The 20520-nt window shown below is 40.7% G+C and overlaps 2 protein-coding genes across 3 annotated transcripts; both read right to left on the bottom strand.

Annotated features, from left to right (window-relative positions):
• Positions 1-2052: 2052 nt before the first annotated feature.
• On the bottom strand, positions 2053-3980 carry c9h19orf53 (chromosome 9 C19orf53 homolog). Its single transcript, XM_061829344.1, has 3 exons — positions 3823-3980; positions 3276-3331; positions 2053-2522 (listed from the first exon to the last, which is right to left on the bottom strand). Exons 1-3 carry the CDS (start codon positions 3911-3913, stop codon positions 2391-2393), a joined length of 279 nt encoding a protein of 92 aa, XP_061685328.1. The 5' UTR covers positions 3914-3980; the 3' UTR covers positions 2053-2390.
• Positions 3981-6334: 2354 nt separating this feature from the next.
• mri1 (methylthioribose-1-phosphate isomerase 1) lies at positions 6335-19304 on the bottom strand. Of its 2 annotated transcripts, XM_061830816.1 has the most exons (7): positions 19051-19304; positions 18827-18916; positions 17221-17444; positions 11202-11371; positions 10948-11124; positions 10638-10862; positions 6335-7910 (listed from the first exon to the last, which is right to left on the bottom strand). In XM_061830816.1, exons 2-7 carry the CDS (start codon positions 18830-18832, stop codon positions 7777-7779), a joined length of 936 nt encoding a protein of 311 aa, XP_061686800.1. In that variant the 5' UTR covers positions 18833-18916; positions 19051-19304; the 3' UTR covers positions 6335-7776. The 2 variants fall into 2 exon arrangements, with proteins under 2 accessions (XP_061686800.1, XP_061686799.1); XM_061830815.1 differs by having other exon boundaries at positions 18827-19304.
• Positions 19305-20520: the final 1216 nt, after the last annotated feature.

Raw genomic sequence — 20520 nt, 5'->3', positions numbered from 1 at the left:
CTGAAATTGTGTGTTGTTAACAACAAATTGAATTTCAAATCAGAAGACATGGCAAATTGCTGCACACAAATATAAAAATCAAAGCTATAAGGGTTGGAATTATAGCTTGTGACACCAGCCCTGCAATATTTACTGCTGTTCAATTTATGTTGAGATTCTGTCTGCAGAAATGTTTGCAGTACAGTATCTGTAATTATCTGGGAATCCCATTTTAGTGCAGATTTTCAATGGGCCTCATAACGTGATGTAGCAGGTCGCTCGGGTCCCTCCGGCCTCGAGTTTGACAGAAGTGCTCTAAATCTATTCCGTACACCTGTTCGTGCTTTTTAAAATCATAATGGTGTGCGTCTGTGCCACTCAAACGTCATAGTAATGAAAACACAAGTCTTGAAAAAATAATCACAAGTCATTCACATACAATGTCTGAGTTTCCCTTTCAAATTCTTATGTTTAGAATCTTGTTTGTTGGATGTTTGTATATGGTGTTATTATATACAGCAAAATTGTGACAGTGGCGCTAAACTGGGAATCCCAAGGAACAGTCAATAGAAAATATATTGACTTATTTTATGCTCATATCATACAATACTCTGACCAAACAATTCAGAATCATAACATTTTGTTGCATGTTTTGTGTGTGTGTGTGTGTGTGTGTGTGTGTGTGTGTGTGTGTGTGTGTGTGTGTGTGTGTGTGAGAGAGAAGAGCTGCAGCCAGGGTATTTTTAAAAAGTGAGTGCACACACATGATTTGACATCACGATAAGAGATTCATGTTACAGTCCACTCAGATGCAGAGGGAAAATGCTCAAAACCTTATTGGGTCATGGAAGCAAAAAAAAAAAAGACACAAGCTCCCTGTTGATTTACATATATGCTTGTTCCTTATGAGTAATCCATTTTAACTTCTGTGTTGAGAAAGGATTCATTGTGGATTCATTCACTGGCCATTTTGCCTGCATTGTGTTTTATTTCAGAAGGAAGGAGTGGGGTGGGGGGGCTGTTATTTTATAAAGACATGTAAAGGTACAGTGTGTTGAGTGAAAAAGCAGACTAGCGAGAAAACATTTGTTTACTCTTCATCCACTGTAGTGCACTTGTCTCCATCCATCTAGTCATCCACTTTCTATACAACATACGCTCTTAAGGGTAGCTGTACCCTATCCCAAGTGACTTTTGAAAAAAGGACAGGACAGTCAAGAAATTGAACCGCTATCCAATCAGTGAACTATGTTTGCCCCTGTAGAATGTTCAAGTATGAAAAAAAACACTTTCTCAATAGAGACTACATTTCACATGGCAATTTGTTGAGAGTGCATCACTCTAAAAAAACAGACAAATTATTTATTTTAATGCTGATCGTGATTACTAAACCTTACACATAATTTCCGGTTTGACATTTTCTAGCATCCTACTTAATCTGTGTTAATAGAGAGGATTAATATAAAAACTGTTCTAAACTTGGTTTAACTGCATAATAGGGTTCACTCAAAATGTCTTGGGGAGGTCCGTGGTGAGAATTTAAGTGGAATGGTGACAATGCGGTGACTCATGTGCACCACCAGGTGGCGATAAAGCCCTAACCTACTGTTTCTGAAACTTCAGTTCCACAGTAGGTTTATTCCTGCAAGTGAATTACAGTTCAAAGCGCTTTGCTCAACCAACAAGCAGATAATCGTTAACTTGACACTTCGTCTTGAGTTTAGGTTTGACTGAATGTAGCAACTAAACACCTTTGTAAAGTACATTAACTTTCTAAATCAAGTATATTTTTCCTGCCGTAGTTGAATAAATAAATGCCCTTACAATTGACCGGCCCAGGGTGTACCAATAGCCTTGCTGAAGTCCAATGGTACAGTTCTGGCTCCAACTCAGCTCTTACACTCATGAAGGGCACTATAGAAAATGGACATATAGCTCACAGAATAAAAAGATTGCTTGGATTGCACTTAAGCAGTGTTCTGGTTCAATAAAGTGTGTAAATATCTGCATGGAATGTGTGCTCATTTTTAAATAATTAGAAAAAACTGACGGGAAATGACAGACAAGTAAGTATTTTAAGATTAAAAGTTATCTTTTATTTAATGTCTGTTGACAAGATCTCAGTTGCCTGTTCAAAATCTGGACATTTACATATTTTGGTTTTGAGGTCATACAACTATCAATCACATTGAAAAATATATAACTTTTTAAAGAAGGAAAGGCGTTACATTTCCCACATTCATATTTGGCTCCTGGTTTACTTTTTTCCATAACTGAAGAGACCAGAGAATTGAGGCAGAAGTCAGCAACCTGTGGTCACTGTTAAGATGCAGTAACCTGAACCTTAAGATTTTCAAAAATTGTGTTTCCTGTCAAGTCATAAAGTTCATCCAAGTCCATTGTATCCGACGCTATTTGGAGCTACTTCCTGATTGAGGGGCTCCTGGCTTGCCTTTGACCACATTGAGGGGCTTGTGGAGGGATGTGCTCGCCTTCTGAGTCACATCATGTTCAATCTTGTTCCTGATGGCGACTTCCAGACCCTTGGGGAAGATAGCAAATGGGTGATAAGCTTGAGGGGCTGGTGAAATTAACTGTTCAATAGTTTAATTAGAATTCTTAAAAATGAAAAGTGATACTACTCAAACAAAAAAAGAAAGCAACAGTAGATACGAGAGGCTGGCAACCAGCTCAGGGTGTAGCCAGGCTCTTGCTGGGAGTCAGCTGACATAGCCAGCAGCATACCTGCGACCGTAGTGAGGATAAGCAGTACAGAAAATTGAAGAATGGATGGGTGATAACCATATTAATGCATTACACTTATATAGTTGTTTTCCCCCAAAACAAATTCCAAGCATTGTACCATTCCATACAGTATTCAGTCATTAATGTCACACCCTGGCGGTGGTACGCTACTTATGTAGCTTCACCTGCCCTGGGGTAGTCTGATAGAAGTGTGGCTGCCATTCTGTGTCGAGGACCCCCTCAGACCACCACCTAATATCCATCCGCATTGAATCTTGGGCATTGTTGGTTATGCGTCTTCCCAAGGACACAATAAGAACATTCACTTTGACGAGGGGAGCCTTTGATTGATGGGTGTAAACTCACCCTCTCTAACAGGCTGCCCAATATTTTTATTCCCAGTACATATTTGTACGTAAAACATTTAGCCCATAACGATACATGTAATGATTACAGCTCAATGAAAGCATAGTTGTTTTGGGAGAAACATTTCTTTTTCATTGTCACAGCTGTGATGCGGTATGCTACATTGCTTTGGTGAAACATCTTACCTTCTTGAGTTTTTGCTGTTGAATCACTTGAGCCTTCTTGGGCGCAATGATCCTCCCTTCAAGAGAAAATGTTTCTTTTTTATGAACTGTGGTTACCATAATAAATAAATAAAAGACCTTGGGGGTTTTTTTAGCAATTTTTCGCAATTAAAAGCTCTTAAACGACAATTTATACTTGGAATATAGGAGCTATATTGACAGCAGTATGTTATCGAATTTTTTAAAAAAAAATGCACAATTTTTCAACTTTTAAATGGAAAAAGAGGAACCGGTGAATTTTTCAGAGCTGTATATCACGGCTATTAGCGCTTATAAGCTGCTGGCCCCAAATGCGAGGGGAAATAGCTATAAGCGATATGCGACACACAATTTTCGTAGGCACCGTGAATTTAGTTAGACGATATTTGATTTGAGACGATAATTACAACAGAAATCGTAAACACAAACAGACACACGTGCAGCGCACAGGATGCTATTACTCAACTCCTAACCCTTTACGTTTTATAGCTCGCATCACTTAATAACAGATAAAATGGGCAATTGTTACCTCCTTTCTTTGGTCCCTTCTGTTTGTTCTGTTGTTGTTTTTTCACGGCTCTAGGACGTTGAGCTTTAAACTTCTGCGTACCTTGCGCCATTTTGGCTAACCGGAAGACCTGCCGTCAAACCTCTTCTTCTGTCGTGAACGTTTTCTACTTTTTGCTCTACCGCCGCCTATTGTTTATATTACGATACTAACATCGTGCGACCATGGCACAAAAAACGCATTTAACAGAGGTTTTATTCTTTTTTCTGTGAAAAGACTGTACCCGATTTCATTATGGTTATAGGTGTATTTTTTTAAAAGAGTCAAGAACTATTTCCATATGACGAAATTAAACAAAGATCAAGTGGTGACAATAACATACTGTACAGGAGGCCATCCGAACAAAACTCCTTCTTAAGGAAATACTGTACTATAAAGGTAATACTACAGATCATGCAAAATTATGGCACCTTGTCAGACATTTGTGGAAAGCTATACAATAGATGTTATGTATTTTTAATTGATTATACAAATGCCTGAATGTCAAATTTGAGTTGAAAATACAATAATTAAAAAGTTGGAGGAAATGTGTGTCCGTACTGCTGAGTAGCTCTTTTTTCTTTTTTTTTTTTTTACATCCACGTGTAAACATATTAAGTCCTTGTATCCATGCTTGCCAAATTTTGTTGGCGTTGAGGTAGTGTGCATGGCTCACTAGCCCTTTCCAATAAAAACAAGCAAAGGACTCAAGTCAGTTGGAATCACAATATCATGTTCAAGAAATTGCTGCACTGTAAATCGTTGTGGCGTACAAACATTCTAGAGTGCTTAAATCTTCAAGAACGAGAAAAAAAACTGTATATTATTAGACAGCCATAACATTGCTACGTATCGTATGTGTGAGTCTATTCTATACAATACAACATTACTCCAAGTACACAGGTGCTTGCGTGCCAATAAATAGCATCGCCGAGAGTCGAAACAGAATTTTAAAAATAAAATCAAAGCAATAAGATCATTTAAAAAAATAAGGACAAATTCTACAGATTAAAAAAAAAAGGTATTTCATGATTATCTCTCGACCTCTCAGTGCTCCTTTGGGATCTCAAGATGCTACCCAATTTCTCGAAAATGCAACTTTAAAATGTGACTCCCCTAAGACCATAAGTCTTGTATTTTCTCCCACATTACACATTGCAGTGTGTTTGCTTGCCCTATAACATAATTTGAGTCTGTGTTTGGTTATCCACCACATCGCTTTAGTTTTGAGATGAGGACATAATGTGAATGGGATCCTTCACACTTTCATTTGAACACAAATAATAGAGGTTGAAACCCAGAGCTGTACAGTATATGGAGGGGTGAAAATAGACTGTCTGCACATAATGACTGTGTTAATCAATACGCAATAAGCATCCCTGCCCCTTCAACCAAATCCAAATAAATGATCAACCCAGAAGACTTGTTAATGTACAATTCTGTTTGGTCTTGATGAAAACACGAGAGAGAAGGAGGGCGTATGGTGGACTGTAATGCTGCTCTACGAAAAGACATTCAATATTTAGGTGTTTCTCAATAAATCTGATTGCAGGAAAGTTTAGTAATTCTTCCATAGAGATTCCTTAAACATACTTTCTAGAAGGACAGCACCTACATTATTTTGATATTAAAATTCATTGTTTTTGATGTGTTGAATTTGGGTTTTTTGTTGGCTGCAAGCTATCAGAAAAAAATGGAAACAAAACAAAACGGGCATTTTACTCTTTACATTTTTTGTGAACAACTGAAATCAAAGAAGACAAATTCTAATTCATCAAGTTGCACCTGTATACTATATTTCTTCCAATAGAGAAACAAAGCTGGGACAGGTTCACAAAGCGTTTTGAAACAATCTTGGACCAGTAAAATAAAGACTAAATAAAGCCCAGGTTATTGGAATATTTTTAAATTAGTTAATTGAAAGAATACAACCAGAACACATTTGGTTAAGTTATTTTAAAAAATACTGGAAGCAATATTTTTAAATTAGTTAAATGAAAGAATACAACCAGAACACATTTGGCTTAGTTATTTAAAAAAAATTACAGTACACACAAACATCTCCGAAATGAAACAGTCAACAACTATCTGCCACCAACACCAACCACCCCCAAAAAACTTGAGAACCTAAGATTTCATTAAAAGAATTACTCAGATTTTTCAAATGAGCATTTGAATTTAAATCTGAAGAACACAAATGTAAAAAGACTAAATTGAATAGAAAATTGCTTGTTTTGCATTAATCTCAGGTCACCTTAGCCTTCTCCAGAGAACACCCACACCCACAATGAAACACGAGAGAAGTATGCACATAATCACTCTGCCTCTTAATTTATGGCAATGATTGTTTTTGTATAAACTCACTTTAATTTGGTCTACATAAGTGAAATATCCTACTCTTCAGATTATTCAGTGAGCGTGATCAGCAGCTAGTACGAAGTGTGCACGTTTTTTTTTCAGGAGTGCAGCATTTCTCAGTTTATACAGGTGTCAGCAAAAATACAAGGAACTTCAGAGGATCTGCAGCTAGGAAAGACCTCCCGGAGAATTTTCAGTGTGCCAATCAGCCATTTGGCTCATTTTTGCTTTCTGAAAGTCATTTCTAATTGGCAAGTTCAGTGGGTACCAAGAAGAAACAATAAATAACCCACCCTTGTTAATAGAGGGTAAAAAAAAAAAAAATCAACAATTCACACTTGAATGTCAAACTTTTATTTAGTGATCAACTGTCCCTAGCTGTGTACGTACACTGAATTTGAGGAGTCACAGCAAAAGCTGTTTAGGTGATACAGTACTCTCTCTCCCTTTTTCTAGATTCTAGAAGAGTGCAGAAAATGATGAACGTGGTGAAAATGGTTTGGAAAGAAGTATGGCTACATATATACTGTTAGTGGATAATATTGTAATAAGTACTGTATAAATACAGCCATGTGTCATCTTGGGGCCCTTAAAAGTCTTTTTGAAAAAGAATCCCACACAGGCTAAAAAAATGATTTTTTTTTTTTCATAGTACAGCTATAAATTTGGATGACATTCCTACTAAAGTATCCACACAAAGACAAAAATGAAATGTTAATATAACATTTTGATGCCACCACGTGTCATTTTAAGTTTTTAAATCAGCAGTAGACGTGGATTTGTCTTGCACGTTGCACACGCTACCAGCAAGGACAGACATATATTTACAAGTGGACAGCAGCACCTACAGAAACCATAACTGATCAGAATCCTAAATTTAATATGAAAACCAATCTGTTCAACAGGATTACTGTTTGCAGTTGACCAGAAAATTCCCCTCAGTTATGACTCAAAATTTGTTGCCAATCACAGTTAAATGATTATAGAGTCAGCTGAGCCTTTTGAAAAGACAATAAAACAGCCAAAAATTATGAGCAGCATGACAACTGAGAAACTGGAGTCATTGTGGGAAAACTAAGAAAAAGGAGTGGGGGTATTTGCACGCGTCTGTTTGCCTCACTGCAGTGTATTTCACTTTGTGTAAGTGTGCGCAAAAGCGTGGGAAAGGTAAAAACGTTTTCTTCTGCTGACATTTGACTGCTTTAATTTTTTTTTTTTTTTTTTTAACCAAAATGTAATCACATCATGACTGTGGGTCACTGATGGCATAGTGGTACACTTGCCTGACTTTGGCACGGGCAGCGTGGCTTCCCTTCCCACTCAGTGACGGTGTGAACGATTTTCTTTGTCTATATGTGCCCTGCGACTGACTGGCGACCAGTTCAGGGTGTAGTCCACCTTTCGCTCGAAGAGATGGGCTCCAGCGCCCCGCGACCCGAACCAGGATGAGCAGTGTCGAAAATGGATGGATGGAAGGATGGATCATGACAGTGTACGTGTGTGAGATATAACAAGATGAGTGTCTTTGAGTGTCTGACAGTAAGGTGCAGTGGCACCAAAGTGCCAGCAGTTAGCGCTCTAGAGAGCAGTCAGGCGGCCAGTGAGGGCTGCCTGCAGCTCTGAGGGAAGGAAGACCCCCAACTCTGTGATGATTCCTCCCGTGATGAGCTGATGAGGAGTCACGTCAAATGCTGGGTTCCACACCTCGATACCTGCAGGAGCAGGGGTTGCAGGTTATCCGAAGGAAAAAGGCAGTGCTAAGGATGTAACTTAGAAGTAAGTACAAATCATTTGTTACAGTATTTAAATAGATTTTTCATGTCTGTACATGAGCAATTATTTTCACAACACACTACATTTACTTCCTACATTGAAAAACATCTCTACTTTTTACTCCCTTGTCAAAAGATTATTGTTGCTTCCCCCCCCCCCCCCAAACTCTGCAAATAAGACAAGACAAATGACGTAAAGGGAGTAGCAACATGGAGAACCTGGAACTGGGCAGGGCGCATTCAGGACAGCAACAGATTCCGAAAAGCAAGATATCCCCATCTATGAAAGGTTTTTTTTCCTACTTTTTCTTCAGTATGAGTACAATCTCAGTAGATAAAGACGGAAAGTAACTCGTGTACAGAGAAGTTTTCAGCAAATACAGGACTTGAATCACTACTTCCACTCTTACAAGACTTTTTTTTTTTTTTTATATACAAATATAAGTACTTGTACAGCGTATAAGCAGGTTAGAGTTTGAGTACTTTAGCCACCTCAGGAAAAGGTGACAAGTACTTCAGAGTGGATCCAACCTCTCACCCAAAGTCAGCTGGGTTGGGCTCCACCACAGCCACAACCAGAATGGGGACTTACATTACGCTTACAGGAAGCTTGAAAAACAACAAACAACATAAAATCCATAATGTTTTTTTTTAAATCACATTACATTTATATTCTACGTTTTACAAAAGTTAATCCATCAAGGTTCTGTAACATGAACATTACAGTCACATTCAAGCAGTGATTTACATTGCCTGCTAGTGTGAAGATTTTAGATGACCCCCATGGCTATGGTGCCCTTGAGCAAGACACAAAGATAAAACTTGTACCCCTGCAATAAGCCGATTGTTGCTTCTGTGATGGGTTAAATGCAGAGAATAATATTTGTCCAACTGTCATATTCTTCAACAGGTTACAACATAAATTGGGGTACGGTTGGCTGAACGAGTACGGCTGATGTACTGCAGACTAAATGTTACATTCATGATAGATACAAAACTAAGAACGTAGATGTTGACATCTGGACAGACAAAGAGGTTCTGTTCATCAAGACAACAGAAAAGCGAGAGAGATGTGCGAGTGGTCCCCAACCACCAGCCTGCAGACCTGTACCGCGCTGTGAGGCAATTGTTACCAGGCCACAGAGAAAGAATGACCAATTTAGATCATTTTTGTTGAGTTGCAAGTTATGTGTCAGTTTCTTTTATTTTGAAAATTTACCGTATTTTCTTTATTGCAACAGCTGCGCGTCTCAATTGACATGTCGAGATTGAACATAATGCTTCTGCTTCCAGTCCCAGCCGACTCGAACCCTTCAAGCTTCCGGTCGCAGCGGGCCAGCTAATGGCGGCAGAGCTCAAAGAAAAAAATCATTTCATTTACTGAAAAGATTTATTCTTTTGAACGAATGTTCACAAACGAAAAAACACGATAACCGGAGTCCTACTTAAAATTTGGGTTTATTGCAACAGTTATCGCTCATGCACCAAGTCCGCTCTGATACAGATACTGTTGTAGGTTTCTCCTCGACAGGCAGAATTACTCTTATAGAGTCGAAAGTCTACCCTCATTAAGGAACTACAGAACTGGAGTCTGTTCTGGGGACTACAACAACTCTGACGCCCACTCTTATATCGCGCCCACAGTGCACCCACCACGGACGGCAAACGAGGAAGCAGAAGCGAGGCAAGTGTGCATATATCTCTGTATGTTATATTTATTTATATATGTATATCCGCTCTGTGAGAAAATTCCCTACTCCAAACGGGTCCGCGGTGGGAAGAAGTTTGGGGAACACTAGTCTACACTATCTTATGAAGTCAACAGCAGCTCTGTTTCCATGGCGACCCTGAACCCCCCCCCCACACACACACCATTGGTCTTTAATATTGGTCGACCAGCTGTGACATCTGTCATATTGTGTTAGCGCAAGCATTCACGTTAACCTTAAGAGTTCAGACTGTGAACAAGTTATGCAAAGAGTTAAAATCAATCAATGTCCATTTCAAGACCTTTGTAGAAAGGAGGACTTTTGTTCATGATAACCATGCCATGTGCTGTGTTTCCATTTTTACATTGATTTGATTTGTTGCAACAACAACAACAACAAAATCTCAGTCAGGACCTTTCCAATGGACTTAAGGGGAAGTTTAAAAAAAAGAAGTAATTTACAAAATTGCCCAACTTATAAGCTGTCACTTAGGTGAGTTCTTGCTTTGTGTTGTGGGCAATTTTTTTTAATTAGGAGTTAACTCCATACATGCCACCACTCAAACTGGCACAATTAAGATACTGTAATACATTTGTCTGCGGGCTATTTTGCAAGGGTGATTGCCTGCTTATGACAAAACATTATTGAACATTTTTAATTTGAAATTTACTGGAAACGTTCTAGAAATGAACCAGAAATTTTGTATCCCTTTGAAAACCTAATTTTCATTGAACAGATATCACATTCATTACGAAATTAATATTTCGCCAAAATAGATGAGCTGTGCAAGAAACATTTACAAGTGTATGAGGAACATGGAAACAACATAAAACCATTTTTGCAGTTTCTTTAATTATATATGCATTGGGTATGGCACTTTAAAAAAGAGTACATAATTCAAAATTCCACCTAACCTGCATGAGCATACGCATGTTTTTACACAGGTTTTTTTTCATACCTGAAGCAGCAATGGGGACTCCATTTATACTGGTGAGTTCCTCGGGTGGGCGGACTTCGATGATGATGTCCCTGCCACTTTCCAGGCTTAAGTCACATGACGTGCTGGGAGCGGCCACATAGAAAGGAATCCCGTGATGCTTGGCCGCAATGGCTAGCTGGTAAGTTCCCACTTTGTTAGCTGTGTCGCCATTGGCAACCACCCTGTCTGCTCCTACCACCACAGCTGAGAATGAAAGTAAACAGGGTTCAGGTGAGATGGATGTGAAATGGAAGAAATACGAGGAGGAAAATAAGCGGGAAACCCAAACCTGTGATGTTCATTTCTCTCATGGTGAGGGCCGCCATGCTGTCTGTGATGAGCGTAGCGGGGATTCCCTCTGCAACGGCTTCGTACGCTGTGAGTCGAGACCCCTGGTTGTACGGCCTCGTCTCTGTGCAGTAGACACGTTTGAGCCTGCCCAGTGTGTGGAGGCTCCGCACAACTCCTACACACCCAGATTCACTTCTTAAGTACACTTACAGCAATACAGACACAACAGCCGCCCCTCACAATTAACCCTACCTAGAGCAGTCCCGTATCCAGCCGTAGCGAGCGAGCCAGTGTTGCAGTGTGTCAGGATGGTCACGGAGTCCCTCGGGACGCCCGAAAGGATATGCTGGGCACCATAGTTGCCGATCTTCTTGTTGTCATTGACGTCTCGCTCCAGCATGTCTTCAATCCAGGCTATTACACTGTTGGGGGGGTGCAAGAGGTGAGATGCTCCCATTGAGTATTTGATAAACACTCTGTTTTCAGGCTAAGTGCATGTATACAAGTAGACAAAATTGTTGCTACAACTGTTTTTAGACTCGGCACAGGCTCAAGTGTTGTTACACTTAAAGAAAGAAAACATCACAATGGTAATTGTAATTAACGTGAAAGTGGCAAGACTGGAACATGCCAAAAATGCATGTTGGCAAACCAGACAGCTTCTTGGAAAATGCTATTTGGACAGAGGAGTCAAAGCTGGAGTTTTTTGGGCAGGTCACATCAGCTCCATGTTTACAGAGGTGAAAAAGAACCATTTACAAGAGAAGAACACTGTGCCGATTGTGAAACACAAAGGAAGCTTGATTATGTTTTGAGGCTGCTTTCCTTCTTCCACCTCAGAGCCTTATGGTACCTCGACAGGATAGTGACCAAATCCACATGGGTAAAAACAAACAACAAAAGAATGACTAAGAACAAAAGAGACTATTCTAAAGAGCCTGTTCTAAATCCAACTGAAAGTTCAAAAACGGAGCTGAAACATGCAGTTTGGAGGAGGTCCAGAGTGCATTATTTGGGTTCCGTGGGTTCCGTTTAATGAAGGTAGCCTTGGCTCTGCTTGATGGGTTAAAAGCCTTTAGAACTGGGATAGGCTCCAGCAGGCCCGTGACCATGGTGAAGAGAAGCGATTCAGAAAATGAATGGATGGACAATTTTTCTTACGAATTGGCATGACACAGATAGTGAGTACCGTGTTCCCCCGTTATTTGAATGGGTTGCACTCCTTACACCCCGCCAATAAAAAAACAAAAAAAAAGAAAAATGGATGCAGTATTAATACACACTGGTTACACTGTCAGCATGTCACAGTTTCGATAAGACACCGTGAGTGTACATAAAATCGTCAGTAATGGCCTGCCTACACAGGCTGTGTGGGGGGCAATGTCTGCTTCTTTTACTTTCAGATGTGAAATGCAATTGTTCCTCACTGCCTCGTGAGTAGAAAATGGTAGCTCAGATACACACTAAAACACGAGCTGGCACGCAGTTTAACCAGCGTGTAAGCGTACGGTGTTGGAAAAGTCACAACAACAATTACAAATGTTGGAACTCAGTGTGCACATAAGGTGCTCCACATTGTAAGGCGCCATGTCTAATGTGGCACCCTGTCTATTTAGAAGAGAATTTAAGATCTTTACAATTGTGAAAATATGTTAAATTAAAAAAAAAAAAAAAACTGAGACCAAAGTCCGTGAATATGCGGGGCCTCGAACAGTGAACCGCGAATGGGCAAGGGCTTACTGTACATTGGCAAAACAACAATGAGGACGAACCCGCAAAGCAAAAGATCAAGAAAAACACAGGAAAATGTTGATAGATCTAGTGAAGGTTCAATCCTTGCCCCGCCTGTTTGGAGTTTGCATATTCTCCCCGTGCCTATGTGGGTTTTCTCCGAGCACTCCGGTTTCCTCCCATATCCCAAAAACATGCAACATTGATTGGACACTCTAAATTGCTCCAAAGTGTGATTGTGAAGGTACTGTTGTCTGTCTCCATGTGCCCTGTGATTGGCTAACAGCCAGTTCAGGGTGTAACCCGCTTCCTGCTCGATGATAGCAGACATAGGCACCAGCACCACTGTGACCCTTGTGAGGATCAGTAGTATGCTTACGTATGCATATATATGAGATCCAAGTTGGGAAAAGACGACTACACACTCATAACTGACATGCTGAGTTCTAATGTAATGCAACTAGTATTAATATGTATATCTGTATAGCTACAGGTATTTATAAAATGGTCTGAAGGTTAAACATAACATTATTGCCATTGATTTCCACGGAAAGTTTTTGAACTATGGAAATTTGCAGAACTTTGCAATCCCATTGACACCACAGCTGTCTGTCCCCCTTCAAGAACCACTTCTGTGAGTCCCTTACGAGTGAATAACTAATTTAAAGCAGATATATAAGCTACATATGAACAATTAAATTCAGATCTGCTTGGAAGGTGTCTCCATTAGAACAAAAGATCTTTTAGCTTTTGTATTTCGTTCAAAAGTTAGCCGTTGCATCACATGCTTTGGCTTCAGCCATGGTGTTTCACAATGACTTAAATCTGAATTTAGAACTTTAAAGCGAGGGATTCCCAATTTTCACTTTCGTTCATCTGCTAAGGTACATGTACCTTGTATAATACAGCTGTGTTGTGACAAATGATACTTGGGTGTGGAAAAAAAAAAAAAGACATTGATTAGAATCGCATTGCTGGACTTTACTGATGGTAGGGGATAAAGCTAGGTGTGGTGCAATGTGGATTGACTGGCAACCAGTTGAGGGTGTACCCCTCCTCTTGGCTGAAGGTAGCAGGTATAGGTTCCAGCACTCCTGTGATCGTTTTGAGGGTAAGCGGCACAGATAACGGATAACAGAATATTCCAATGACTTATTGATGTGATTACCAATGCTCAAATATAGAGTAACTATTGACAAGGCCAATGTGACACTTCTACTTCAGTCATATAATGGGAATTTAAAAATCATCAACTGATTCCAGGTTTTGGAAGACATTTAGTAGCTGCCTTTGGAATCTCTTGCGTGGTTAAAAGAACTTTCCATGCAAGATTAATGGAACAATATCGGGCTTAAAAAACAAAATGACAGATGGCATAAACTAAAGGAGTTGCCAAATCTCCAATCTGCTACACTATTAAAAAGAAAGAATACATTCGTAGAAGGAGCAGCAAACAAATGTTTAAAAGACCACAAATGGCAAACTTTATGTTTAAGGAAAATTATTAGCTACCAGTAGCAACATCCAATCCGTAAGGACGTTGTCATGTCACTACTAAAGAAAGTACACGAGATGGCTCACTTAAAGTGGGAGTCTAGAGATTGGGCAATGGTTGACTCAGCCCTCGAAACTTTGTTTTCTAAAGTATCCTTGAGCAAAGCAAACATAGGGGCTCCTGCTACGGTTACATCAATGTGTGAATGCAAGTGCATGAGCAGGGGCAATATAAGTTCAGCCCATTACCACAGAGTTCACACCATTGGTAAGACTTAAAAGCACAAAGGACAGATTAGATTTACTCAAAGGCAACTGTTGGACAGATGAAATTAAGATGAACTTGTAGCCCAATGCTGCAAATAGAAGACTGTAATCCAAAGCACCACAGCACCTGTCAATCATTGCTTACGCTGCATTAGTACCAACGGAACTGGATCATTCAGAGGTCATTGCTGATGTAGCCGCTAATAGTAGGCATGAGACATATTCTGATTTATGACAGGGCTCCAGAGTTAGTACAATATAAGTGCATAATGAGGCAAAATGAACAAGAGGATCTCAAAAGAAGATGGCCTTAATAGGACTACAGACAACGTGAAGAGACTCAAACGAGAACCAATGGAAGGCAGATGTGCTTCAACTCAAGGAAGCTGTGGCTACATTACTGTGAGCTTGAAGAAAAAAATCATTTTTAGTAGCCATCTTAATGTTACAACGAAACACCAGTTATCGCAGAAGATACTTTCCAGAAAATTCCAAATTGAGGAACTAATGCTATGAAGTCCTTGTGAGGATAAGCGGCTTGGAAACTGGATGGAATTTTATTCAAAAGTAGTGCTTTGGCGCCATCTTGTGACATCTGTAGGTAATAAGCAGTGAGGGGTGTCAGTAATTCCTTGCAAGTTTCTGTCCCCATTCACGAGGGACCACCATATACATTGTGTCATCTTAATATGAAGGTTTTACAAACTAGGCATACTGTAGAGTACACAGTACATTTATTCAGTTCCACTCGACAGCTCTGCAAAGGCTTACCCAGGCCACGGAACTTCATCAGCGTCAACCCAAGGGGCTTCCTCCTTGTGGGATATGGCCGGTGGAACACCTCAAAAGGGAGGAGTCCAGGAGGCACCCTAACCAGATCACAGAGCCACTCAAGCTGACTCCTCTTAATGTGGAAGGGCAGCACCTTTACACAGAGTCAGCCTCAGACTCCACAATTAGATTACAGAATTTTAGCCCCAATATTGACCCCATTTGCTATGGAGGGTGACTATTTGAGCCAGACATATTTTCTCAGGTACAACAAAACTTCTTGTCATGTGACGTAATCAATGACCAACCATTTGGCCCAACAGTAGCCTTAAAATTTAAAGACAAAATGTCTAGCATATTTGATTTATGGGATATCTTCCATGTAAGGTGGCATATGAATGACAACCCTCCAATATACTGCATACTTTGACATCAACTAATAGGTTTGCGTAATGCTACTTGTGCAATGCTGACCATTGTCAATATTTATTGACATGGCCTAAACAATGTTTATCGAAGCTTCAGAGCATGACTGAGAGAACACCATCAAAATTTTTTTACGTACAAATGTTAGCACCAACGAGCCACCTAAATTTAGATTCCCTGCATGTGACCACAACTAAAAGTACACAAACTACTCCTGTTCCGAGCCTCAGCCTGTAGGCCACGCCGAACTTCAGTTAAGTCCCATTGGGAGAGTGAAACAATCAAATGTGTATGCTAAGACTGAGGCAGCTAACAAGTGAAAAGGTTGGTTGCACTTTTGTACTGATTGTTTTCAGTGTCTATTTTAGTCTTAAAACCCACATCATAACGAATGAGAGAGGGGGGAAAAAGCTCAACATTGAGCTAAAACTTCACTAATGGTGAAACTAGCAACTTTACATCACAATGAATTCGGACAAAATTCACTTACACGTTGTCTCAAAGCATCATGTACACTAACCTTGTGCCTCATCGGAGAGTAGGTCATGGAATCAGTTTAATAGCATTTGGTTCCATTGATTATTCTTTTTCTTGCTTTCTAATTTTACTTTCATTTACAAAATTCACCAGTGTCGCTGAAGTTATTTTTCGTGCCAGAATCCTGAGTTACAGTGTGTAACCTTCAAAATAAAAGGTTTCAATCTTAAAACAAGAAGTGAAGATAACTATTGAGTCGATTGGGTTAGTTCCACACACATCTCTTTTAGTTCATTGGTTTGAAATTGATACTGGTTATCAAGAACCCTGCGTATAATGTGCATTTAGTCTATGCTGCAGGCTGCTAAGAAAATGCATGGTCATAATCTGGACAGGCGGAAAAGTGGAGAAGCTTGAAAACATTGGCCTCACAGTTCTGAGGACCCGGGTTCAATCCCAGCCCTCCCTGTGTGGAGTTTGCATGTTCTCCTCATGCCTGCGGACACTCCCACATCCCAAAACATGCGACATTAATTGCACACTCTAAATTGCCCTGAGGCTGTTTGTCTCTATGTGCCCTGCGATTGGCTGGCAACTAGTTCAGGGTGTACCCGACTTCCTTCCCGTTGACAGCTGTGATAGACTCCAGCACTCCCGTGACCCTTGTGAGGATAAGGAGCTAAGAAAATGGATGGATGGATAATTTGGACACCCTTCAATAATTCCATGCAAACATTTTTGACCTAGCCCCCGAAAAGAATAAGAATCAAGAAAAATGGAATCCCACAAATTCAAACAATTCCCAATCCGAGATAAAACACTTTAGTCCCATTTTCGCAAAGTCTACAAAATGTAAGTCTTTAGTGTGAGTTAAATCCCATCAATGTGCAAGTCAGCTGTCCTTATAATTGTATTACTGAGCTGAGTTTCCACTAATAGCATTAAATTAATTCAAGTAAGTGAAAACATGTTTTTATCCCTATTATCACTTTCAATTCCAACACTACACTGGGATGTGTATTTTTCCCCACCCCTAAATGGCATCAGGGCATTTAATAGAAAGTGCGCTCCCACCCAGTTAACATTTCAAATCGAAGTTGGCCACCTTTCTCTCAGCTGCTCGGAGTTCTTCTCCATGCTCTCGTTCTCGGCAAACTCCATTAGTTCGCGTGCGGCGCGGCCCATGTTGACAGCGGTGGGCCTGGCTGACGTCAGGCGACACAAAGACTCACGGATGAACGTCACCGGGTCATCGCCTCCCGCACCTCCTCGCAACTCTACAGCCAAGCTGAGGCATCCTACGATGGCGATGGCTGGGGCACCCCGGACCTGGTAAAGAGTCAGTCGTGTTCAGTGGAATGGACACCAAACCTCATCGTTTCTTTGTAAAATTACAGTGGAACATTTGTTCTGCGAACAACCTGAGCTCAGGTCAATTGAATTGCATAGGAAATGAATATTCCCGATTTAAATTGATTAAACTATGTCCCAACCCACCCAAAAACACCACTTTTAGTCAGATTTAAACTAAATAATAAGCATAATGTAAAGAAATCATCAGACTTCAGAAAACAGAATTACAGTACACCCATGCTCTTTCACAATTATTACAGTATTTACTTTATACTGTACAATAATTTCATTAGACATTGCTCTTGGGATCTTAAAATAAGTTTAAATGTTTTTAATGTTTAAAAAGTATTTAAAGACTTTTTTTAAATCAAGAAAATGCAATAAAACCATAAAAGGAACACCCCATTTAAACAAAGATAGGAGGATTATGTTGCGAAAAGCCAGAAGTCACGACAACTGTGGACCTGAGCTGTTTTTTTTTTTTGTATGTTTTTTTTTAAACGGGTCCCATGGCCGACATCAGGAGCACCTTGACATGCTTTCTGTGTTCTCATTTTGTATTTGCATGTTTGACTGTTAGTCCTAGTCAATAACTTTTTTTTCTTTCCCCAATTCACTCGAGCAGCAATGTAAATGAAGCTTCCTCGTAACTCATACTGTATGTTTCTCTTGTATATTGTGTTTATATAATATTCTCACCTTAACTGAGCGTGAGCAAAGAGTTTGAAATCCTTGTTCTAGAGTTCTAAGAACGTATAGTCATTTGTCCGTTTAGCATTGAAGTACATCATCATTATCATGACATCACCCATCTGCTTATAGCACAATTCTTCATGCTGACACAACCACACAATCCCACTTGTAAGTGCTGCATATTTCTGGGACTGGGAGGAAGAAAAGGGAAAAAAAGGTCTGAAACATCTGTGAATGTGCCCACTAAGTCCAAGAGCACGAGTCCAGATCTCATCCTCACCTCTGGACGTCAAGTGTGCAGCGATAAATGCAGTGGGGTGTCACTGAGTGCCCAACAGGGGCAAAAATGCGAACAAAAACCCTGGCTGGGGGCATTAATAATTCATCAATAAGCCCTCCCAGAGAAAGGAGGGGGTCTGCTTGACGGGCGGCTGTATATAAGCAGATTGTCTAGTATGCACTCGACAATAAGTAACCTATACGTTACGGATTTGGTGGTGGGGGGCTGAATAAGACCCCAAAACAAAAAAAAAATCCATGCCAAGAGTAGCGAGAGCAGGGCCACACATGCGTGCACAAAGGAGTCGACGGGAGAGGCGCGCATGCACGACGGGAAGGAGACGCACATGCACCCGGCGTGCATGGAGGGGAGGGGAGTGTGATACCTTCATGGACTTGATGGCCTCATAGGCGTCCTGCACCGAGCGGATGTCATCGTAGACTGTCTGGTGAGGCAGCACCAGCTGGTTGAGGATCTGCAGAGACCCGGCACGGTAGCGAATCGCTTCCAGCGTCATGACCGACACAACGAGGCGGGATGTTGGGGAGGACAACGCGGACGGCCGGCCAGCTCCCCCACACACACGCATACAATATCGCACAGGCACACCTTAGCACTTCACGCTTCTCTCGAACCAGCGAGCGCGCGGCCTGCCAGTCGGCTGCTATCAACACGAACAAAGTTGACGAGAGAAGGAGGGCGGGAGTAAGACGAGGAAAAGGTTCTTCAAGGAGCAAAAAAGAAAAAGAAAAAGGGAGAGGTGCGTTGGAGCGCGTCGCCTCCACTGACAGGCATTGAGATACGGAACCACGTGTCCACGAAGCAGGAAGTCCTCGCCTGTTTCGCCCCGCCCACCCAACGCTGTCCCCCCTCCCTCTCTTTAATGTGATCAGCCTTCGTCGCTGTACCCGTCCCATCCCCCCTTCTCTTGCAGCCCCTTTGTCAGGGGAAATTTCACATTCAAAGCCGTTATTAGCATAACACCAAAGCCCCCCGTTCCCCCCGACAATTACGAGCTTTTTCTACCAACAATGCTTCTATTTTTGCATTCGGTCGTACCGGTTACACTTGTATGTATGCAATCATTTTCGTTGGTTGGTGGTGAGTTAAGGTGAAAATAAAATGGTCATCTGTCTACATATACAGTCCAGTTCCCAAACTTTTATTGAGCCTTAAAGCACACGCTATATTTCATATCAGGGAAAAACAAAAAATTTCACAAAGTGACTACACACCGGCTTGAATGGGAATCTTCCATCCAGTGGAAGAGCATATAATTGTATTTGCAAAGACAGATGAATATGCATGATTTGTAGTTGATTTTCTGACGGATTAAGCGTATTTCCTGTGCCGATCTGGAAATCATTTCTGTACCTTGTTATCCATCCACCCATTTTCTTAACCGCTTATCCTCACGAGGGTGGGTCGTGGACATGCTGGATCCTATCCCAGCTATCTTCCAGCAGGAGGCAGGGTACACCCTAAACTGGTCACCAGGCAATCGCAAGGTACATATACACACAAAACAATTCACACTCCCATGCACACCTTTGGGCAATTTAGAGTCTCTAATTAACCTACCATGCATGTTTTTGAGATGTGGAAGAAAACCAGACCATCCAGAGAAAACCAGCACAGGGAGACCAAGCAAACTCTACGCTGGCAAGCCAGGATATGAACCCAGATCCTCAGAACTTATGAGGCAGATGTGCTAACTAGTCATCCGTGCCATTTTATGGGAGATTATAAATATAAAATATTTGTATAATAGTGAGTTAAATCTGTGTTCAAACTAAAAGAACACTGAGAAGTGATGCAATTAACTACGTACATCAGTGCAGTGACACAAGTTTACCATTTATTCATATTACAACAAGCCCTGTACACACAATAATAATGCCTCGGTAAGTAAGCCTTGATTCATTCTTGATTCATTCCCACTTTGCCCTGCACAAATTATCATGATACACACTTGAATACAGAGACAGAGCATCCAATGCTGTTATATATATAAATAGTATATATTTCTGATTGCCCTTACATGAAAAAAAGAATTTAAAAAGTGATTAATTCAACACC

Source organism: Syngnathoides biaculeatus, chromosome 9 (genome assembly GCF_019802595.1).
Source record: "Syngnathoides biaculeatus isolate LvHL_M chromosome 9, ASM1980259v1, whole genome shotgun sequence".
NCBI lineage: Eukaryota > Metazoa > Chordata > Actinopteri > Syngnathiformes > Syngnathidae > Syngnathoides > Syngnathoides biaculeatus.
This window is presented reverse-complemented; position numbering and strand designations above follow the sequence as displayed.